Source organism: Pristiophorus japonicus, chromosome 7 (genome assembly GCF_044704955.1).
Source record: "Pristiophorus japonicus isolate sPriJap1 chromosome 7, sPriJap1.hap1, whole genome shotgun sequence".
Lineage (NCBI taxonomy): Eukaryota > Metazoa > Chordata > Chondrichthyes > Pristiophoridae > Pristiophorus > Pristiophorus japonicus.
In genome coordinates, this window is record NC_091983.1 from 196,957,074 (window position 1) to 196,976,579 (window position 19,506).

At 45.2% G+C, this 19,506-nt stretch overlaps 1 protein-coding gene across 6 annotated transcripts in view; it reads left to right on the top strand.

The window, feature by feature from the left end:
- LOC139267405 (uncharacterized) overlaps nucleotides 1-19,506 on the top strand; it is a 200,523-nt gene that overhangs the window by 86,536 nt on the left and 94,481 nt on the right. For all 6 annotated transcript variants that reach the window (XR_011593893.1, XM_070885684.1, XM_070885682.1 and 3 more), the window contains 4 exons: nucleotides 14,071-14,192; nucleotides 16,827-16,886; nucleotides 17,130-17,293; nucleotides 18,913-19,023. Coding sequence is in view for 5 of the 6 variants with exons in the window: in XM_070885684.1 (XP_070741785.1) it covers nucleotides 14,071-14,192; nucleotides 16,827-16,886; nucleotides 17,130-17,293; nucleotides 18,913-19,023 (457 nt within the window). In the remaining variant the exon portion in view is untranslated. The remainder of the gene's footprint in view (nucleotides 1-14,070; nucleotides 14,193-16,826; nucleotides 16,887-17,129; nucleotides 17,294-18,912; nucleotides 19,024-19,506) is intronic.

A 19,506-nucleotide genomic window follows, 5' to 3' on the forward strand; every position in this document is an offset into this window, starting at 1 on the left:
AGAGGGGACCTCATTGAAACATATACAATTCTGACTGGGTTGGATAGACTGGATGCGGGGAGGATGTTTCCCCGGCTGGGAAGTCGAGAACAAGGGGTCACAGTCTCAGGATATGGGGTAGGAAACTTAGGACCGAGATGAGGAGAAATTTTTTCACTCAAAGGATGGTGAACCTGTGGAATTCTCTACCGCAGAAGGCTGTGGAGGCTAAGTCACTGAAAATATTTAAGAGGACGATATATAGATTTCTAGAAACAAAAGGCATCAAGGGGTATGGGGAAAAAGCAGGAATATGGTGTTGAGATAGAGGATCAGCCATGATCATATTGAATGGCAGTACAGACTCGAAGGACCGAATGGCTTACGAGTGCTCCCATTTTCTATGTTTCTATGTTGTCTATTCAACTTGTCCTAAGGGTTGGTTATCATTATTTTTAGGGCTTTATTTGACTGTTTCTATTATTTGTGAAAGCATAGTGTGCAGTTTGTAATACATCATCACAATGCTTCTAGATACACTATGGTGACCAGAGGCGAACACACAGCTTCAGGGTTGTGAAAGATAAGGACATAAGTCAAAATATATTTATTCATCTACACAGCAGTTAGGAATGAGTTGCCAGGGAGAGTGGTTGAGGCTAGGACACGGTATGAATTTAAGAACCATTTAAACAATGTAATGGGATGATGGTAAGGATGACATTCTGGAAGGACAAGATCAAATGGGCCAAAGGGACTTTTCTATTCAAGTCTTATACTAAATTGTCATGGCATGGCTAACCAACCAAGTATCATGGATATAGCTGTGAGCAAGATACATGTGGACATACATTCTTAACCAAAGAATATTTTGTTCCTACAGCACTGCTTAATGTGTAGCACTCAAGGAGCAATAAATTTAAATATTATTTGTAAAAGTATTAAAATATATAAATATTAAGAGTAGGCAGATTAGCCTTGAGAATTAGTTGGCTGTGATTTCAGCATAACTGTCATGCCCATCAATGCTCTCCAGTACTGAACCCACAGGAGATTGCAGGCTCAGTGGGAGGGCATTTCTTTTGCATAGAGCAAATGGGTACCGTAAATGCTCTCGTAGTGGCCCGAGCACCTGCCTGCCCCACACAGCTGGAAAATGCATCACCTGTCTACCATTGATGAATAAAGTTTGCTCAGCTCTCCCCATCAAACCCTATGTAAGTGGACTTCGAAGTGGTTCAAGCCATTTACCTCACCTAGACCTCCACCCTTCCCCCTGGCGGGGCCCACTTACACCCATCTAGCGTCCAGTACATTTCATTGCTATCGGCATACTGAAGTCCAGTAATTCAGCAGCCCCACTCTAATGGGGAAGCAGGAACTGCCAATGTACAGAATCCCCACTGCAGGCTCTGCTCCCTTAACTTTACGGAGCTTCTGCCCCGTACAAGGACAACTGGGAATTCTTGGAGTTGGTGGGGACCTGGGTTCCAACCTTTTTCTGGTAAGTTCTGCCAGAACTCCCGCCTGAATTATGGCAGGAGTCTCATGGAAACTTTGAGGAAATTCAGAGCTATTGTTGAGCGAGCACAAATTCATTAAAATTTTGAATGCTACTTAGAGATATTTAACTACAAAATGTATTAAAAAAATGGACAGGAAAAGGCCTACTGGTCCATCCAGCCTGTCGCACAATTGTGATGTCTTGTGCATCCTAATACATACACTCCCCACTTTACCTGGCAAAAAACAGATAATAACCCAAGCCAATTTAAAAAAAAAAGAATTTGGGAAATTACTCTCTGTTGGCATATGGAACTCGGTTAATTCAGCTTCTGAAAGGTGTTCATGTTTAGTTCATTCTATATAGGGAAAGATGTGATTGGTATCATTGGAGAGAGAGTGAGAGCGAGACGGATTTCACTTAGCAACAGCTGGTGTTTGCAACCAACTGGCCTTGGATATTTTACCACAGCAAGGCCATGATGTTTTTTTGTGCTTCTAACATGTTGATGTATATTGAAGAAAATGCAGACTTTCTCTGTACTATGCAGTAGCCAGAGACTACCATAGTAGGCAGTGCCTGCTCCAGTTTAATAAGAAAACAGTGTATAAATATAAGCGTTTTCCTTTGTTCAAAGAACACAGAAAGACCCATGCCTAGGTACACGTGCTCTATCTGTGACTATACTCCACTTGTAAATTGCTTTTTATGCTGAAGTTAAAGCATAAAATAGTTATAACCAGAAGACTGAATTTGTTACTACTCAAGTGAATAAACAGACATTTGTTTTAAAACAACACTCTCCTACTCCCTTAGGCAATCGAAACTTGACCAGGAAATCATTCTTACCCTGATTAATGTTATACGGTACCTACTGCTTGTACAAGATCCAGACAGAAACGGGTCCAGCTCTCATTTGTAGGAATTCAGTGATTCAGTGTTCACTGCATGAGCCGGCAGTCTATTCTACAAGTTCACTATTCTTCGGAAAGGGAACCACCTCCTAACATCCAACCTAGACCTAGCCTTTCCATAACAAGATTGTGACCATTGGTCCTCCTTAATCTATTTAGTTGAATCTGTCTACCCAAACACAATCCAGTCACTTCATCAACTTATAAAGTTTGATCAAATCACCCCTAAGTCTATGCTTCCTTTTGAGCCTATCTGGGTAACTAAGATGCTTTAAATTGGGAATTAATCTTGTGATCCATCCTTTCCAAAGCTTCACTCCCACCCATCATGAGAGCATAAGAAATAGGAGCAGGAGTAGACCATTTGGCCCCTCGAGCCTGCTCCGCCATTCAATAAAATCCTGGCTGATCTGATCTTGGCCTCAACTCCACTTCCCTGCCTGCTCCTCATAACCCTTGTCTTCCTTTAGAAGCGACTAAAACTGGACACAATATTCTAACTGAGGCTTAACCAAGGTCTAGTACAAGGAAAAATTAGTATGCTTTGTTTGAAAGTGTATTGTACTGTGAATACATCCTAGCATCCTATTCACTCTAGCCATCACTTCATGGCATCGGTCACGAACCTTTAGAGATAGGCTTTAGTTCTTTTCCCTGGAGGATATATTCAGGATTTACTCTGCACGCATGCATAACACTGCACTTTTAAAAGTTAAATATCATTTGCCAATTTCCCAGCACATCTAGATCCACTTGTAGTAGTCGAGCATAGTCCACAGCCCTCGGCCGCCTGAGGAAAAGAGTGTTTTCTCATGGTCTACAGGGCTGTAGTAATACCCGACCTCTTGTATGGCTCAGAAACATGGACCATGTACAGTAGACAACTCAAGTCGCTGGAGAAATACCACCAGCGATGTCTGCGCAAGATCCTACAAATCCCCTGGGAGGACAGATGCACCGACGTTGGCGTCCTCGACCAGGCCAACATCCCCAGCGTTGAAGCACTGACCACACTCGATCAGCTCCGCTGGGCAGGCCACGTAGTTCGCAATGCCAGACACGAGACTCCCAAAGCAAGCGCTCTACTCGAAATCCTTCACGGCAAACGAGCCAAAGGTGGACAGCGGAAACGTTACAAGGACACCCTCAAAGCCTCCCTGATAAAGTGCAACATCCCCACTGACACCTGGGAGTCCCTAGCCAAAGACCGCCCTAAGTGAAGGAAGTACATCTGGTAGGGCGCTGAGCTCCTCGAGTCTCGTCGCCAAGAGCATGCAGAAATCAAGCGCAGGCTGCCGAAAGAGCATGCGGCACACCAGTCCCACCCACCCCTTCCCTCAACGACTAGCTGTCCCACCTGTGACAGAGACTGTGGTTCTCGTATTGGACTGTACAGTCACCTAAGAACTCATGTTAAGAGTGGAAGCAAGTTTTCCTTGATTCCGAGGGACTACCTATGATGATGATTACAGTCCTCAATCAACACCTCCAAAAATAAATTAACTGCTCATTTATCTTATTAGTGTTTGTGGCACTTTGCTATATCAGCTGTAGCTCAGTGGGTAGTACTCTCGCCTCTGAGTCAGAAGGTCGTGGGTTCAAGTCCTACTCCAGGGACCTGAACACATAAATCTAGGCTGATGCTCCAGTGCAGTGCTGAGGGAGTGCTGCACTGTCAGAGGTGCCATCTTTCGGAGCAGAAGTCAAACCGTGGCCCATGGCACTATTTTGAAGAAGAGCAGTGGAGTTTTCTCTGGTATCCTGTCCATTATTTATCCCTCAATCAACATAATAGAAACAGATTATCTGGTCATTATCCTATTGCTGTTTGAGGGAGCTTGCTGTGCGCAAATTGGCTGCTGCATTTCCCACATTACAACACTGACTACACTCCAAAAGTACTTCAGTGGTTGTAAAATGCTTTGAGACGTCCGGTGGTCGTGAAAGATGCTATAGAAATGCAAGTCTTTTCTTTTTTTATAAACACAGAATACGATAATGTCAGTTACATCAAAACAGGTCTGTGCATGACCTTATTGTGATAAAGCTGGTACATGGTTTTTCTGTGTCTTCTTGCTCACAAAACAAGGGTAAATCATTTAAGGAAATAATTTTTAGCCGTGATCCCGGACCTTTGTATGGGGGAACACCTGCTCAATAGTGATAACATTATCAGATTTAAGCTGATTAGATAAATTCTACTAAGATAATATTAATGCCAGATTTCATGGGAACTAAATTTGTGAGAATCAGAGATGACTTGGGTAAATAAATTGTGAGATACCATTGGTCAACACCCACCTAGAGTCCTGTAATTCCAGGCATGTATATACCATGCAGTGTTCCCTTCTAACAGTGAAGTTGGGGAGAGACTTTGAGGATTGTTCTTCATTTGATCTGTGTCATGAGGCTATAGATAATGTGAATAGGGTGTTTGGATGTATAGCTAGGATAACGAAATATAAAATCCGAAACACATTACTTTATAAGACACTGGTACAGTTCCATCCAGAAAACTGGTTTGGTCCCCTCGCATGGTGGGAAATATGAGAATTTCTCGGCCATCCTTTCTTATTTCCTCCCTCAGCTTTGGAATCAAGTGACTCATCATTTTAATCTTGCCTCCCCTTGCACTCTCTCATCCAAATTCACTGCTCTCTGTCTCCCTAAAACTCTAGCTCCATATGGGGGTGAAATTGGTTTTAAGCGGTATTTAAAAAAAATTTGTTCAGAGGATGTGGGCGTCGCTGGCAAGGCCAGCATTTATTGCCCATCACTCATTGCCCTCGAGAAGGTGGTGGTGAGCCGCCGCCTTGAACCGCTTGAAAATACTACCACAGTGCTGTTATACTTCATTATAGCAGTTTTAGTACAACTAAGTGGATTGCTAGGCCATTTCAGAGGACAGCTAAGAGTCAAGCACATTGCTGTGGGACTAGAGTCACATATAGGCCAGACCAGGTAAGGGCAGCAGATTTCCTTCCCTAAAGGACATTAGTGAACCAGATGGGTTTTAATGGGTAGTGCAAAATGGGTGATAATGAATCAGCAGCCTATTTTACACCCCGGCTAATTTTCTTTCCTATTGAATTTTTTTTGATAACACTCCTGTGAAGTGCCTTGAGAAATTTTACTAAGTTAAATGCGCTATATAAATGCAAGTCATTGTTGTTGCTTTCTGCCAAAGCCCTATTTCTGAGCTCACCTTATTCAGGCCCCTGTGCTAGCTGACATTGCATATGGTTCCCTCTATTCAGGCACAATCCCCCTTTTCAAAACTGCCATCCTCAATTTCCATCCTAAAAGAAATACCAAAAAGCCCCTATGTTTTTGCAAACTAGTGTCCCATCCCCAATCTCCCATTCCAAGGCCCTTGAACGTGTTGTCACCTCCAATCTGTGCATACCCCTCCAATCTGCTCCTTCCACTGCACTCAAACAGCCCTAACCAAAGTTCCGCATGTCATTCTTTGTGACTGTGACCATGGTGCACTATTCTTCCTCGTCCTGAATGACCTTTTTGCAGTCTTTGACACAGTTGACCACATTATTCTCTTCCAACACCTCTCCTCATTGTCCAGCCTTGTGGGAATACCCTCGTTTGGTTCTTTACACTCTTACCTTTCCATTCGTAGCGAGAGCATCTCTAGTAATGGCTTCTTTTCCCACCCAATGCACTGTAACATTGAGAATCCTGTAAAGATCTATTCTTGGCCCCCTTCTCTCCCTCGTCTACAAGCTGCCCCTTGACAACAACATCTGCAGATATTGGGTAAGTTTCCATACGGACACTGCTGACACCTAGCTCTAACTTTCTTGATCTCTCCACTACCTTTGTGTTGTCAGACTGCTTGTCAAACATTCAGTCTTAAATGAGTCACAATTGTCTCCAGCTAAATATTGGGAAGACCAAAGCCATCGCCTTGAGCCACATCACAGATTTCGTATCCTTGTTACCAGCTGTATCCCTTTCCTTGGCCACTGTCTCATGCTGAACCAGACTGTCCACATCCTTAGTGACCTGTTCAACCCAAGTTAAGTGTCTGACCCCCATATCCTCTCCCTTACAAAAACTGCCTACTTCCACTTCTGTAGTATTGCCCATCTGTGCCACTACCTCAGCCACTGCAACACTCATTGGCAGCATTCCATCAGCTGCCTAAGCCCCATCCACTGGAATTTTCTCCCTATACCAATCTGTCTCTCCAGCACTTTCTCCTCATTTAAGACCCTCCTTAAAACCCAACTCTTTCACCCCTCATAATCTCTTTCTTTGTCTCAGCATCCATTTTAGCCTTATACCTGTGACAAACTGTGAGACATTTCTACATTAAAGGTGCTATATAAATGTAAAGTGCTGTTGAGATGCAGTGAAAAAAATTTCTGCACTGGAGTCCATCATTCAACATTGTGACTAGGATAGTGAATTCTCAGTGACGAATGAATACAGCAAAATAAGAACAGTATTGCACATCATTTTCACTGTAACTGCAACCAGCTTTAAATTTAACTCTCCAAGTGGAAAACTTACAGAAATAGAAGAAGGCTTTACACAAATGAGCGATGACATTCAATCTGGTCTCAACCAGATTAATGGCAACATTCGACGTCAGCAGAACTTTAGTGCATGGAGTCAACAATGATCAAACCCACAGCTTGTATACAGTGTCACAGAGCTGAAGCAAAATCTTGTTTCAAGGCCTCCTAAGATATTGAGCCCACTCTTGATATGATTCAACCCATTCCATGTTGTAATGCCCTGCTGCTGTTGATACCTTCCTAAACTCCACAATCTGAATTGCATCCTTCACCGCACCCCCAACCCCTTTGGATGTGACTCATACCTCCAATAGTGAAGGAATAGAAATCTTTATGGTTGATAGACTTCATCAGGTTGATTGACAGCAATCATGCCTCCATTTAACAGCACCCTTATCACACTCTGGATGCTGGCAAGTCAGAAATAGCAGTAAACTTTTGTTGTCTACAAACTGTCCCTCAGGATTCATAGGGCTAGAAATTGCCCCTCGCCCTGATTGGTGGCGGTAACATTCTGGGGCTGGGACTACCTGCTCCCAGCCCGGAAGTCCGGCCCCGACGCGGAATTGGGCCGTGTGCCCCTCAAAGGAAGAGGAGCGCTTCCTTTGCAGGGCGCTCTCGGAGGTGTAGCATGGCACTGGGCAAGCCAGTGCTACGCGGATGCCCCTCGTAGCGCTGATGCACTACAACGCCCCTCCCCTTCCATTAAAGGGTGGGGGGGGGGGGTCACTGCACACTCTGCAGACCCATTGCTGGCCGCCACTGGGCCACCAGGTATGCGATCGACCGGGCCAACAGCCCAGCATCTAAAATGGAGTGCCGGGCTGCACGATGGAGGCCTAGTCGATGCGAGAGCTGCCATTATTGACCCGCAAAGTTGCCGTTGACATCCGCCCGTGCCAGCCTCGCGGCCCGTGGGGCTATTTCCCCCACGGGGCAGTAAGGGGTTGGCATGCAAAGCGATGATATCATCAGTGATTGCGCGCCGGCACGGGGCGCAAATTGTGGGGCATGGCATTGCTGGGATTGCGCCCTCCAAACCGCCGGGGCAATTTCCTGGGAGGTGGTAGTATCCCCTCCCCCGGGCAAAAACGCCATTGCGCCCCGTTAGCGCCCCCTGGAAGCAGTAATAGGGCTATAAAAAGGGATAACTTTGCTCCGATAGTCATCTAGAACAATTACCTGCTGCACAAAGATGGACGGTGCTCTGATCATTACCAGCAAAATCACTCCCAAAATGTAAGGAACAACCCTGCAATAAAGACATTTACGATGTTGTAACTTCAACAACCAATAGGAGGATATCATTTATTCAGCACCTGTAAATGCTTTTCAGGGATAATGCAGGGTCATCTTCCTCCATTAGTGCACTGTTTCTCTTCTGATTCTGCTACAAACAATACCATACCCAGAGCCTGCTCTGCTCATCACTCATCAATTTAGTGCAGGGTTCCTGAAACAGATGGCCCCACAATTACCCCTATGCCATAATGGCGGTGTTCATACACCAGCACTGATCGGGCATGTGGGGCTACTCCCCGAAATTGGCCCATGTGGCTACGGTTACAATGAGGTCCAATTTCTATCTCCTTAACACTTAAGTAGATTCGATCCATTTCCAATTAGCTTGGTGTTTTTACTCTGCAGGCAGAAATTGTTTAACACTGAGAGAACCAAAATGAGAAAATATGATTTGATGTTAACTAACCTTAGATTGAGCTCTCTGATGAAATAACATAGAAGGTTGATGAAGGTAGTGCAGTATATGTTGTAAAAGGCATTTGATAAAGTATCACATAACAGACCTATTTGGAAAATCAAAGCACATGAGATGAAAGGTACGATGGTAACTTGGGTGCCTAATTGGCTAGGGGATAGGACGCAGAGACTAGTGGTGAATGGATGTGGATAGAAGTATTCAGTGGGGTCCCCCAGGGGTCGGTAACAGGACCGTTGTTTTTCTTGTTATATAGAAATGACCTGGAGTTGGGTACAATTTCAAAGTTTGTGGATGATACTAAACTTGGCAACATAGTAAATAGTGAGGAGGATAGTCGCAGACTTCAGGTGGACATAGACTGGTGAAATTTGCAGACAAATGGCAGATGCAATTTGTGTGAACTGCACTTTGGGAGCAACAGCATGGAGAGGCAGTATAATCTAAATGGTACTATTTTGAGGGGGGTGCAAGAGCAAATAGCCCTGGGGGTACATATTCACAAATCTTTGAAGATAGCAGGGCAAGTTGACAAGGAAGTTACGAAAGCGTATGGGATACTTGGCTTTGTAATTCGGGTCATAGAATACAAAAGAAAGGAAATCATTATAAACCTTTATAAATCACTGCTTACGCCTCAGCTGGAGTATTGTGTACAATTCTGGGCACCAGACTTTAGGAAGGATGTTAAGGCCTTGGAGAGGGTACGGAAGAGGTTTACCAGGATGATACCAGGGATAAGGAACTGCAGTTATGTGGAGAAATTGGTGAAGCAGGGATTGTTCTGTTTAGAGCAGAGAAGGTTAAGGAGAGACCAAATAGAGCTATTCAAAATTCTGAGGGCTTTTGTTAGAGCAAGTAGGGAGAAGCTGTTTCCTCTGGAAAGTGGATCAAACTAACCGGATTTAAAATAATTGGGAGAAGAATTAGGAGGAGAAATTCACAATGACCCCGTTTGGAGCGCTAATTTTTAAAAGTTTGAAAAGTTAGCGCCAGGTACTAACAATTTCAGGTCCCGGGCGTTACTGGGGCGATGCGCATGGTGATGATGTCACAATCTTCGAGCAAAGGAGATCCGGTCGCAGTGCCGTAGCACCGCCACAAAACTCCCGTTGGATATAGCAGGAGTCGATGACATCACCGCGCCCGTTTATGGGAGGCTCCAAGTCACCCAATTTCCCCTCCTCCAGAGAACTTTTTTACACAGAGGATGTTAAGATCTGGAACGCTCTACCTGAAAGAAGATAATTGGACATGTACTTGAAGAGGACTAATTTGTAGCGTTATGGTGAAAAAGCTGAGATGTGGGACTAAATTGGACAGATCTTTCTAAGAGCAAGCACAGGCGTGATGGGCCGAATGACCTCCTCTGTGCTGTAAGATCCTATAATTAAGCATAATGCCATGTCTGCTATTTTCTGTGTGACTGTAAATTGGCATAAGATTAACAGAACTATGAAATTAGATCCTAAGTGATTGGATTCTATGGAAACATAAATACTTTGTGGAACTAGGAATACAGGTGCAGCATCGAAAATCCAGAACCCTCGGGACCGAAGTTGTTCCGGATTGCGGGCTTTTCTGGACTTTCAATCATCTTTCTGACATCACGAATCCAGAAACACCTGAGCCCAGGCTCGGATATTTCCAAATTTCGGAACCTCTGAAAGCGGGGGGGTCCTGCCGAGGAGCTGTTTGGGCTGCTGGCCACGTCGATGAGGTCATTGGGTGGGGCCCCGCCGCCAAGGTGGTGTTCGGGCACGACCCGCCACCAAGGAGCTATTCGGGCGGGACCCGCTGCCAAGGAGCTATTCGGGCGGGACCCGCTGCCAAGGAGCTATTCGGGCAGGACCTGCTGCCAAGGAGCTATTCGGGCGGGACCCGCTGCCAAGGAGCTATTCGGGCAGGACCCGCTGCCAAGGAGCTATTCGGGCGGGACCCGCTGCCAAGGAGCTATTCGGGCGGGACCCGCTGCCAAGGAGCTATTCGGGCAGGACCCGCTGCCAGGGAGCTATTCGGGCGGGACCCGCTGCCAAGGAGCTATTCGGGCGGGACCCGCTGCCAGGGAGCTATTCGGGCGGGACCCGCTGCCAGGGAGCTATTCGGGCGGGACCCGCTGCCAAGGAGCTATTCGGGCAGGACCCGCTGCCAAGGTGCTGTTCGGGCAGGACCCGCTGCCAAGGAGCTATTCGGGCGGGACCCGCTGCCAAGGTGCTGTTCGGGCGGGACCCGCTGCCAAGGTGCTGTTCGGGCAGGACGCGCTGCCAAGGAGCTATTCGGGCGGGCCCCGCCATGGTCGAGCTGTTTGGGTAGGCCCTGCCACCAAGGAGCTGTTCGTGTGGGCCTTGCCACCAAGGAGCTATTTGGGTGGAACCCCGCTGCCAAGGTGCTATTTGGGCGGGCCCCACCGTGGTAGAGCTGTTTGGGTAGGCCCTGCCATGGTGGAGCTGTTCGGGCAGGCCCTGCCATGGTGGAGCTGTTCGGGTGGGGCCCTGCCGCCAAGGTTCTGTTCGGCCCGGGCCTCGCCGTAGAGGAGTTGTTCGGGTAGAGGCCCTGCCGTGGTGATGATGTTCGGGCGGGACCCCGCCGTGGTAGAGCTGTTCGGGTGGACCTCGTCACGGAGGAGAGGAGGCCCCAAGGCAAGGGCAGCGGAGGCGAGCGGCGGCAAGGAAAGGGCAGCGAGCGGGGCGAGGCGAGCGCGATGAGGCGAGGCCCGAGGTTGGGTAGCGGCGGGGCCCCGAGGTCGGCAGGGTCGGCAGGTCTGGATTCCAGAACATTTTACAGATTCCGGACGACCCTGCCACTGATCGGTCCGGATTCCGGAACTCCGGATTTTCGACGCTGCACCTGTACTAAATACAATGTATATTAATACTAATTTTCAACTGAATGAAACACTATTGTAATTATCAGAACAGTACTGATGTCTTCCTAAAACGTGCAGTGTATGGGCCCAAGTTTCGGGCTGCGCCTAGAACGGCGCAGCCCCGACCTGGACGCCTGTTTTTCGCGCCACAACGTGCACCTAAAAAAAACTTACACATTCTCCGGCTCCCTGCAGGTCCTGTGCAGTTCGGCTCGGCGCAGCACGGGCTGTAGGGGGCGGAGCCAGGTCCCTGCGCTGAAAACAGTGCAGTAGCTCCAGGTGTCCAAAACTGTGTGGGAGGGGCCCGAAGCATGCAGCCCCTAGCCCTGGCCGAATGGCCTCGGCCTGCGTGAATAAGGCTGCCTCCCACGTCCAGCTCCTGGTTCCTCCCGACTCGACTCCCCCCCCCGGACCGGACCCATGCTCCCCCCACCCGACCTGACCTCCCCCCCCCCCCAACCCGAACCGAACCGACCTCCCTCCCACCACGCTCCCTACACCCCCCACCCGGCCGGACCCAACCTGACCTCCCTCCCCCCGATACGACCCGACCCGACCTCCCCCTGCCCTGCGCCCCCCGACCCGAACCAAACCGACCCGACCCGCGCTCCCTCCCTCCCCGCTACCCGAACCAACCCGACCTCCCTCCTCCCAATCCCCCCCCCCCTCCCCGGACCGGACCCGACCCGCGCTCCCGACCCCGACCTGCGCTCCCCCCGTCCCGACCCGGACCCCGGACCCGACCCGACCCAATGCCACCTACCTGTAAATCTGGTGCTGGGGACGGGCCCTGCCCGAAGTCTTGGGCCCGGCCCGTTCAGCCTCCCTCCCCCTTCTCCTTTCCCCCCCCCCCCGCTTCTCCTTTCCCCCCCTTCTCCTTTCCCCCCCTTCACCTTTCCCCCCTTCTCCTCTCCCCCCCCTTTCCCCTTCTCCTCTCCCCCCCCTTTCCCCTTCTCCTCTTCCCCCCCCTTTCCCCTTCTCCTCTCCCCCCCTTTCCCCTTCTCCTCCTCCCCCTTCCCCTTCTCCTAACCCCCCTTCTCTCGCCCCCTTCTCCCCCCCTTCTCCCCCCCCTTCCCCATCCCTCCCCCTTCCCTCTGCCTCCCTCCCTCCCCTCCCCCTGCCCCCCCCATCTCCCTCTACCCCCCTCCGCTCGCTGTCAGAAACACAGACTCTGACAGACAGAGAGTGAGAGACACACACAGACAGACAGACAGAGAGATAGAGACACTGACACTGACTGGGGGTGGGGGCATCCCAGCACGCTATTGGAGGGCTCCCGGTGCTGCAGTCGGTAAGTAGAAAATGTTTTATTTATTGATTAAAAAAAAATTATTTCTTATTAATTTTTTTGATTGATTTATTGGTTGATTTATCGATGTTTTCATCATTTATTATTGATTTGTAAAATTGAAGTGTTTTATGTTTGTAAACTTCCCTTTAAACCCCCCCCCCCTCCCTACGCCTGATTTGTAACCTACGCCTGATTTTCTAAAGTGTAGACAAGGTTTTTTCGAGCGTACAAAAATCTTCACTTACTTCATTCTAAGTTAGTTTGGAGTAAGTTTTCACTGCCGAAACTTTGAAAACAGGCGTAAGTGGCCGGACACACCCCCTTTTCAACAAAAAAATTCTGTTCCAAAGTGAAACTGTTCTAACTGACTAGAACTGGAGCAAACTAAATGCCGAGAAATTGAATTTCTAAGATACTCCGTTCTACACCAGTTGCTCCAAAAAATCAGGAGCAACTGAGGCCGAAACTTGGGCCCCTATATGTTAGAATTGGCCCAGATTAAGCAACTGCTGAAATATTCTGGCCCAGAAATTCAGGCTACTTTTGGCTGTACAGGGTGCTTTCAATACACTAGAATGGTGAGCTTTGAGGCGTTCCAGATATTGGGCCGGGGATCAGGGGTCTTAGTATCAAGGGGATGAGGGAACACGGGGCTGGGGGTCAGGACATGGGTGGAGGGATCGAGGCTGGGATTGGTGGCGATGGGGGTGGGGGAGAGGTGGAGTGGCAGGGATAGGAGGGGTTTGAGATTCGGGGACATTGGGGGTCGGAAAGTAGAAATGGGGGAGGGGAGCGGTGGAGCTCGGTTCTTTTAATGTGAAGTTGGGAGGAGCAGGCAATCTCTAGGGCTGATTTCCCTGAGTGCAGGCCACGTTGGAGTTGGTTGCCTTAGGGCAAACCAGTCTTAGAGAGGGGACCTCAAACAAGCGATGGGACCTTATTTGCATATGCAAAGTGTCTAGCCTGCTTCAGGCATTGGTAAAGGATGCCTCTCGTTTGTCCTTAAACAACCAGAAATGTGAGCATGTTTATTGACCGCCATATTGGGGCTGTAGTGGTCCAAGTAGCGCCCCAAACATTGGGCAGTTCGCAGACCAATTTCTATGCCTGTGTCTGTCTGTTAGCTATGGTAAAAGTTCTTATTAATTGAACTTGACTGGCTAAGAGATTTGTACATAAGATTTTGTATAACATTCTGTATGAAAATTAGAGAAACATTACAGAATATAATAGATTTGATCAGTTTTCTTTCGGTCTTTAGATTATTACAAAAGTGAAGGAGTCTTTACAGCCAGGGACAAAATTGGCTGTGTTTGATCATATCCCCAGCAATGCATCATTTATAAATCCATTGCTAGAAATCATCGACATCTGTCACCAAAGGTAATGTACAAGAAATTCCAATTGAGTCATGTAGTAACTTTTATAATTCGTTTTGGGGGAGGAATAGGGTTGCCAACTCTAGTTGGGTGTATTACTGGACATTTCATCACTTGACCTCCTGCCTCAAACCGTCTCACCCCCACACTCCCACCATTAGTCCATCCTCTGGGTGACACTGCCTTCCTACACAAAATAGATAGACTCTCTTGTTACCCGAAATAAAAACAGAAAATGCTGTAAGGTGAGCGAGCATCTGTGGAGAGAGAAACAGATTTAATGTTTCAGATCGATGACCTTTCATCAGAACTGAAAGATCATCGACCTGAAACATTGCAACAGTGTCCTGGGTATTAATCTTGTATTCCTGGAGGGTTGGCAACCCTAGGGAGGAAGAATTATGATACAAATTCATGAATGTTTGCAGACACTTATTGTATTCTTTAGTTTTCACAGAGATAATTTACGTCAAGGTGATTGAAACAGTGCATTGTCGTATTCAGAGATAGAGATGTTAATTGAAAACTACACCAACATAAACAATGCCCTATTCTTAAGCTTTATGTGTTGCATTGCAGATGTGGTAATTTGTGGTTTCTTTAATGACTTGTTTACAGATGTAACTGGAAGAATTTTTGTTTTCCACTTAAAGTAATGATGGCAAATTATGCTATTATTTAAAGGAGCTAAAGTTAAATTACAACCTTCAGTAGAAGTCAGTTTCCATTAATTTTGTGTTTAGTTTTCTTCAGCTGAATAATGTATTGAAACTGAAATTTGGTTACCCAGTTGTTTATTTAAACTTGTTTATAAATCCCTATTTCCCCTAACCCCTGCCCCCACCACAACCACAATTTTATCTTTTGACAAGGCTCTCACCTTCACATATCCTTCCTCATTTGGGGAGGGTGGAATGACTAGGCCACAGACTGCTCCTTGACATCCATCAATGTCAGTCAGTGATTGAGCAGCAGGAGACACACTTGAAATCAAGCTTGATGGGTAATATTACTATCTCCCTTCCTTCCAACACTGAACACTTTAGCATGAGGCTCCATTTAGGTGCCTGAGCGCTAAGAAAAAAATCCTCACCTGAACAAGGCAACTGAGTTTGAGCAGTGGACAACAGATAGAACTCACAGCAAGCTGCTTGAGAGTCAAGTGCTCAACCATTGAGTATCTTGGCTGATCCAACACAATCTGACTTTCTACTGGGACAAGACAGTAAACTCTTGTTTCAAGCACAGGCTTAGAATGGCTACCCAGATTGTGGAACACTGAGCATTGGAGCATTAACGTGAAGTGTCACAAAGTAGAAGATTCCATTTCTTACCCCTACTCTATACAGTTTTTGATTTGAGTCATATGCACATTTGGGTAGAGTTTGTGTAATTTTGATGGAGGGAGGAGAGATAATTGGGACTAGATTATTGGCACCAATCCCTGTAATCACATGCCTTCTGGTAAATAGAAAAAGTGACCATTAGATGAACCGGATTAACTGACTGCCCTCTCCCAGGCAGCATGGGTACTGGGCCTATACCACATTGGAGAGAAATTGGAAGGTATATACTATACATTGAAGGATGATACCCTCAGCAAAAAAGAAAATATGGCTGTAAATTCAGTTCATAGAAATGTGTGTGCTAAATATTTTGTTCAAAAATACCGACAATGTATAAAAATGGTAGGTTCACTATTTTAAAATTCATCAGGTGCTCTATTGCTCTTGTGCTCTATCAGGACCACAGGAATAGATATTTTTTTAAATACTGATTACCAATTCGGATAAGCATCTGGGGAAAAGAGAAACCAAGATACAAAGGGCACATAGCATAGTTGGAGTACGAGAGGTCAGTTAGAGCGACGTAGTGTTGGATGAAGCATAAACCATTGGCCATGGGTACCTAGACGTCGCTACTAAATTGGTCTGTCTTGGGTCAGTTCTTTTCCAGTTAATGCAAGACTCTCTGACATAGAAAGTGATTGAACAGGAATTTAAGTTGTCTGTCACAACTTCTCCTCTCAAAAAAATGCAATGGTCTTGGTACAAACTGCATTACAAGCTGTAGGCAGAGTAATAATAGAGGGGAAGGAAGCAAAGAAATGACCAGGATGCTAAATGATATTTTAGACTATGCCTCTAACGATATAAGTTTAATTACTATTTAAAGCAAATCAATGGGAGGAAATTTAAGCAAACCAACAGACACATGATAGGAAATACCACATGTCAGATTCTTTTACTCTGAAATTTATACCCGACCTGCTTCAGAGAGATGGTTTTGTCTGACTCTCATGAAATGTCAGTCTTTTTAATGCTGTGTCTGAGAACAAATGTTAAAGTATAATGGGAGAACTTGTAAATTGAATGTTCCTTTAGGATCATTTAATTATTTTATTCTTGTGTTGAGGAGAGAAATAAATGGTGTGTTTATATCAGAGGTTGTAAAGAAGTCTTATTCTGCGTAATTGAACCACAATTGTGATCTGTGTCTGCAATTTCACTGCACCATTCTTCTACAGTTTCCTTGTTAAATATAACATTTCTGAGCAAATTAGATGTGAATTTATCTATGATTCGGATATAATTAGCAACTTTTAAAAATTTAATGAAATCTGTTATGTATCTGATAGGGGTACAAAAGTACTAATTGATGGAGCACACACACTTGGTGTAATGGATCTGAAACTCAGGCAAGTAAACCCACACTGCTAATTTTAACTGATAGTGATTGGAATGCTGTTGTGCTTCAAGGTTATTTAGTCATGTTGGTTCCCTAACTTCCTCAGGCAGGCCCAGTCTGACAGCTATTTGAACTCATGACCTCTGGGTTGCTAGACCATTAGCATAACTGCTTAACTACTGTACACTTGCCAAAATTGTATTGCCATTGAATGATTAAAAGTATCTTTAACTATAATAATTTTGTATCTCAGCTTTCTAGGTGCTGATTACTATACATCCAATTGCCATAAATGGTTCTGTAGTCCAAAAGGTTGTGCTTTCTTGTATGTAAAGCCAGAGCTCCAAAACTGCTTACAGCCACTTGTGATTTCACATGGATTCGGCTATGGCTTTAATTCTGAGTACATCTGGACAGGTAAAGCAGGCATTCAACAACATGTTAACTGTGAACAGATATATCCAATAAGATGTTTTTACAAATGTTTACAAATAAAATATGAACAGTCCCTCAACCAGTTTGCTCAGGAAGTCATTATATTTGTAAATATGCAGCATATGATGTAGTACTAAATCATGCAGTCATGGAAGATGCCAGGTTTAAACACTCTTTGGTGCTGAATTAGCTGATCTCAGATGACTGAGAGATTGCTACAGTTGGCCTCAGCATCCCCAAGCTCAGCACAGAAAAAAAAATGTTCAGTCCACTTTGGTGTGCATGTCGGATGCTGGAGGAGGATAGGCTTGGTCCTGGCTGTGATGCTTTTCTTCTCCCACCCATTCCCATAGTTATATAGAATGAGCCACCAGAAGGCTGACAGTGCCTGCACATATATGTTCCAATTAACCACTAGCTTCAGAATAGTACAAGTAATCACACTTCAAAATGTCAGAAGAATAAAGAAGAGAAAAAATTAGAGGCATTTTGTGTTGGCTTCTTCTTACCAGGAGATGAAAATTCAGATCTCTAATTGACCCCAGGATGTTCTGTCTAAATAGCAATTAGTATTCTTAATAGGAAAAGTAAAACACAGCTATACCTTAGCAGCAGATTAATATATTGTTCATTAAATTGTATAATGCTTCTGCACTTAAAAAGCAGTGCATCATCCCACTTATCATGTGAAATACCAGTACCGTTGAAAATCCATTTTCTTTATCTACCCTCTCTGTTATTTCTTCAGCAAATTCTATAAGTCGATCAACCTTCCCTTTTATTAAACTGTGCTGACTGGCCCTTATTAATTCATGTTTCTAGGAACAGGAGTAGGCCATTAAGCCCCTTGGGCTTGTTGCCATTCAACTGGATCATGACTGATCTTGGTAATTTTAGCTCATATTATTGACTCATGGGGTAGATTTTTAACACTGCCCAAGCATAAAACTCTTGTTGTGGATTGGCCACCTGTTATAGAAACTGCCGGATTTCCATTGATTTCAATAGACTGTAACTTGACTGTAAGTTGATACCCAATGCTGAAATAATGTGTTTGTGCATTTAGGGTACTGGATTTATTAAGAGGGATCAGCACTGATAAACCCATCAATGATGCAGAATTTGCACTCGGGGTCATGAGTAGGATAAATTCCATATCCCACGCTCTGGACACAGTTTATACTTATACTGCATGGAACAATGAGATAATTTTACTTGAAAAAAATGTGAATCTACTTAGCATTTGACCTTTTCATTTTGGCAGACAGCACATCTTGGATGTGCAAACTAAGGCTGCTTTGTGGAGGTTTTTGCTAACTCATGGGTACATAAATTTCTCATGTTAGTGTATATAGATTATTATATATTCCCTTCACATTTTACCCAGTTTTGTCCAATTGGCAACTATTTAATTCATAATTAATCAATTGTTATTACATTGTGCCTGGCTTCAAAGGACAAATAGTTCATTTATGACGCACAGGATTTAATTTCAAATAGAAATATGTAAACTGAGGTTCAAAAATTAATGATTTGAATGTGTACAGTATATTTGCAGTCTTTAACACAGACTATTTTAAATCAATTGACTATTATTTCAGGCTTAAAAGACTACAGTGCTTTCCTGGCACTTCATACTGTGTTGGACTTCTGGGAATCTGTGGGTTTGCAGAGAATTCGAGGATACATCAAAGACCTTGTGTCCCAAGCTGGTGAGAGTGATTAATATAATTACCTTTACCTGTCAGCACCAAAATCTAGTTGACTAGTTACTTCTCTGTGTTGACATCCAATTTTACCGATTTAGGTTTCCACGCTGTAACATTAATCTGTTTTAATGTACAGGGCTTTGCTAGCTCACTGCTGACTACTTTTTAAAAGATGGTCTCACTAGTTTTCTCTGCTCCTCTCCTGAAGGTACCTTGCCCAAGTCACCATTATTCACATGTGAGCTGAATGTTGAGAGTCTATCCTGACCTCGGGCAATGTCCATACATGTGCACTTCCCATATAGGTTGCTGCAATGAAAATTAAAAATACAGGGTTCTGGAAATACATAGCAGGTCAGCATCTATAAAGCAGAAAAGACCGGTTATGAAGGATAGTCGTGAAGGGTACATACCTGAAATGCCATTACCTGCACTTTATATTTTCAGTTGCTGGCAGATCTGCTGTGTATTTTGCGGATTTGTTAA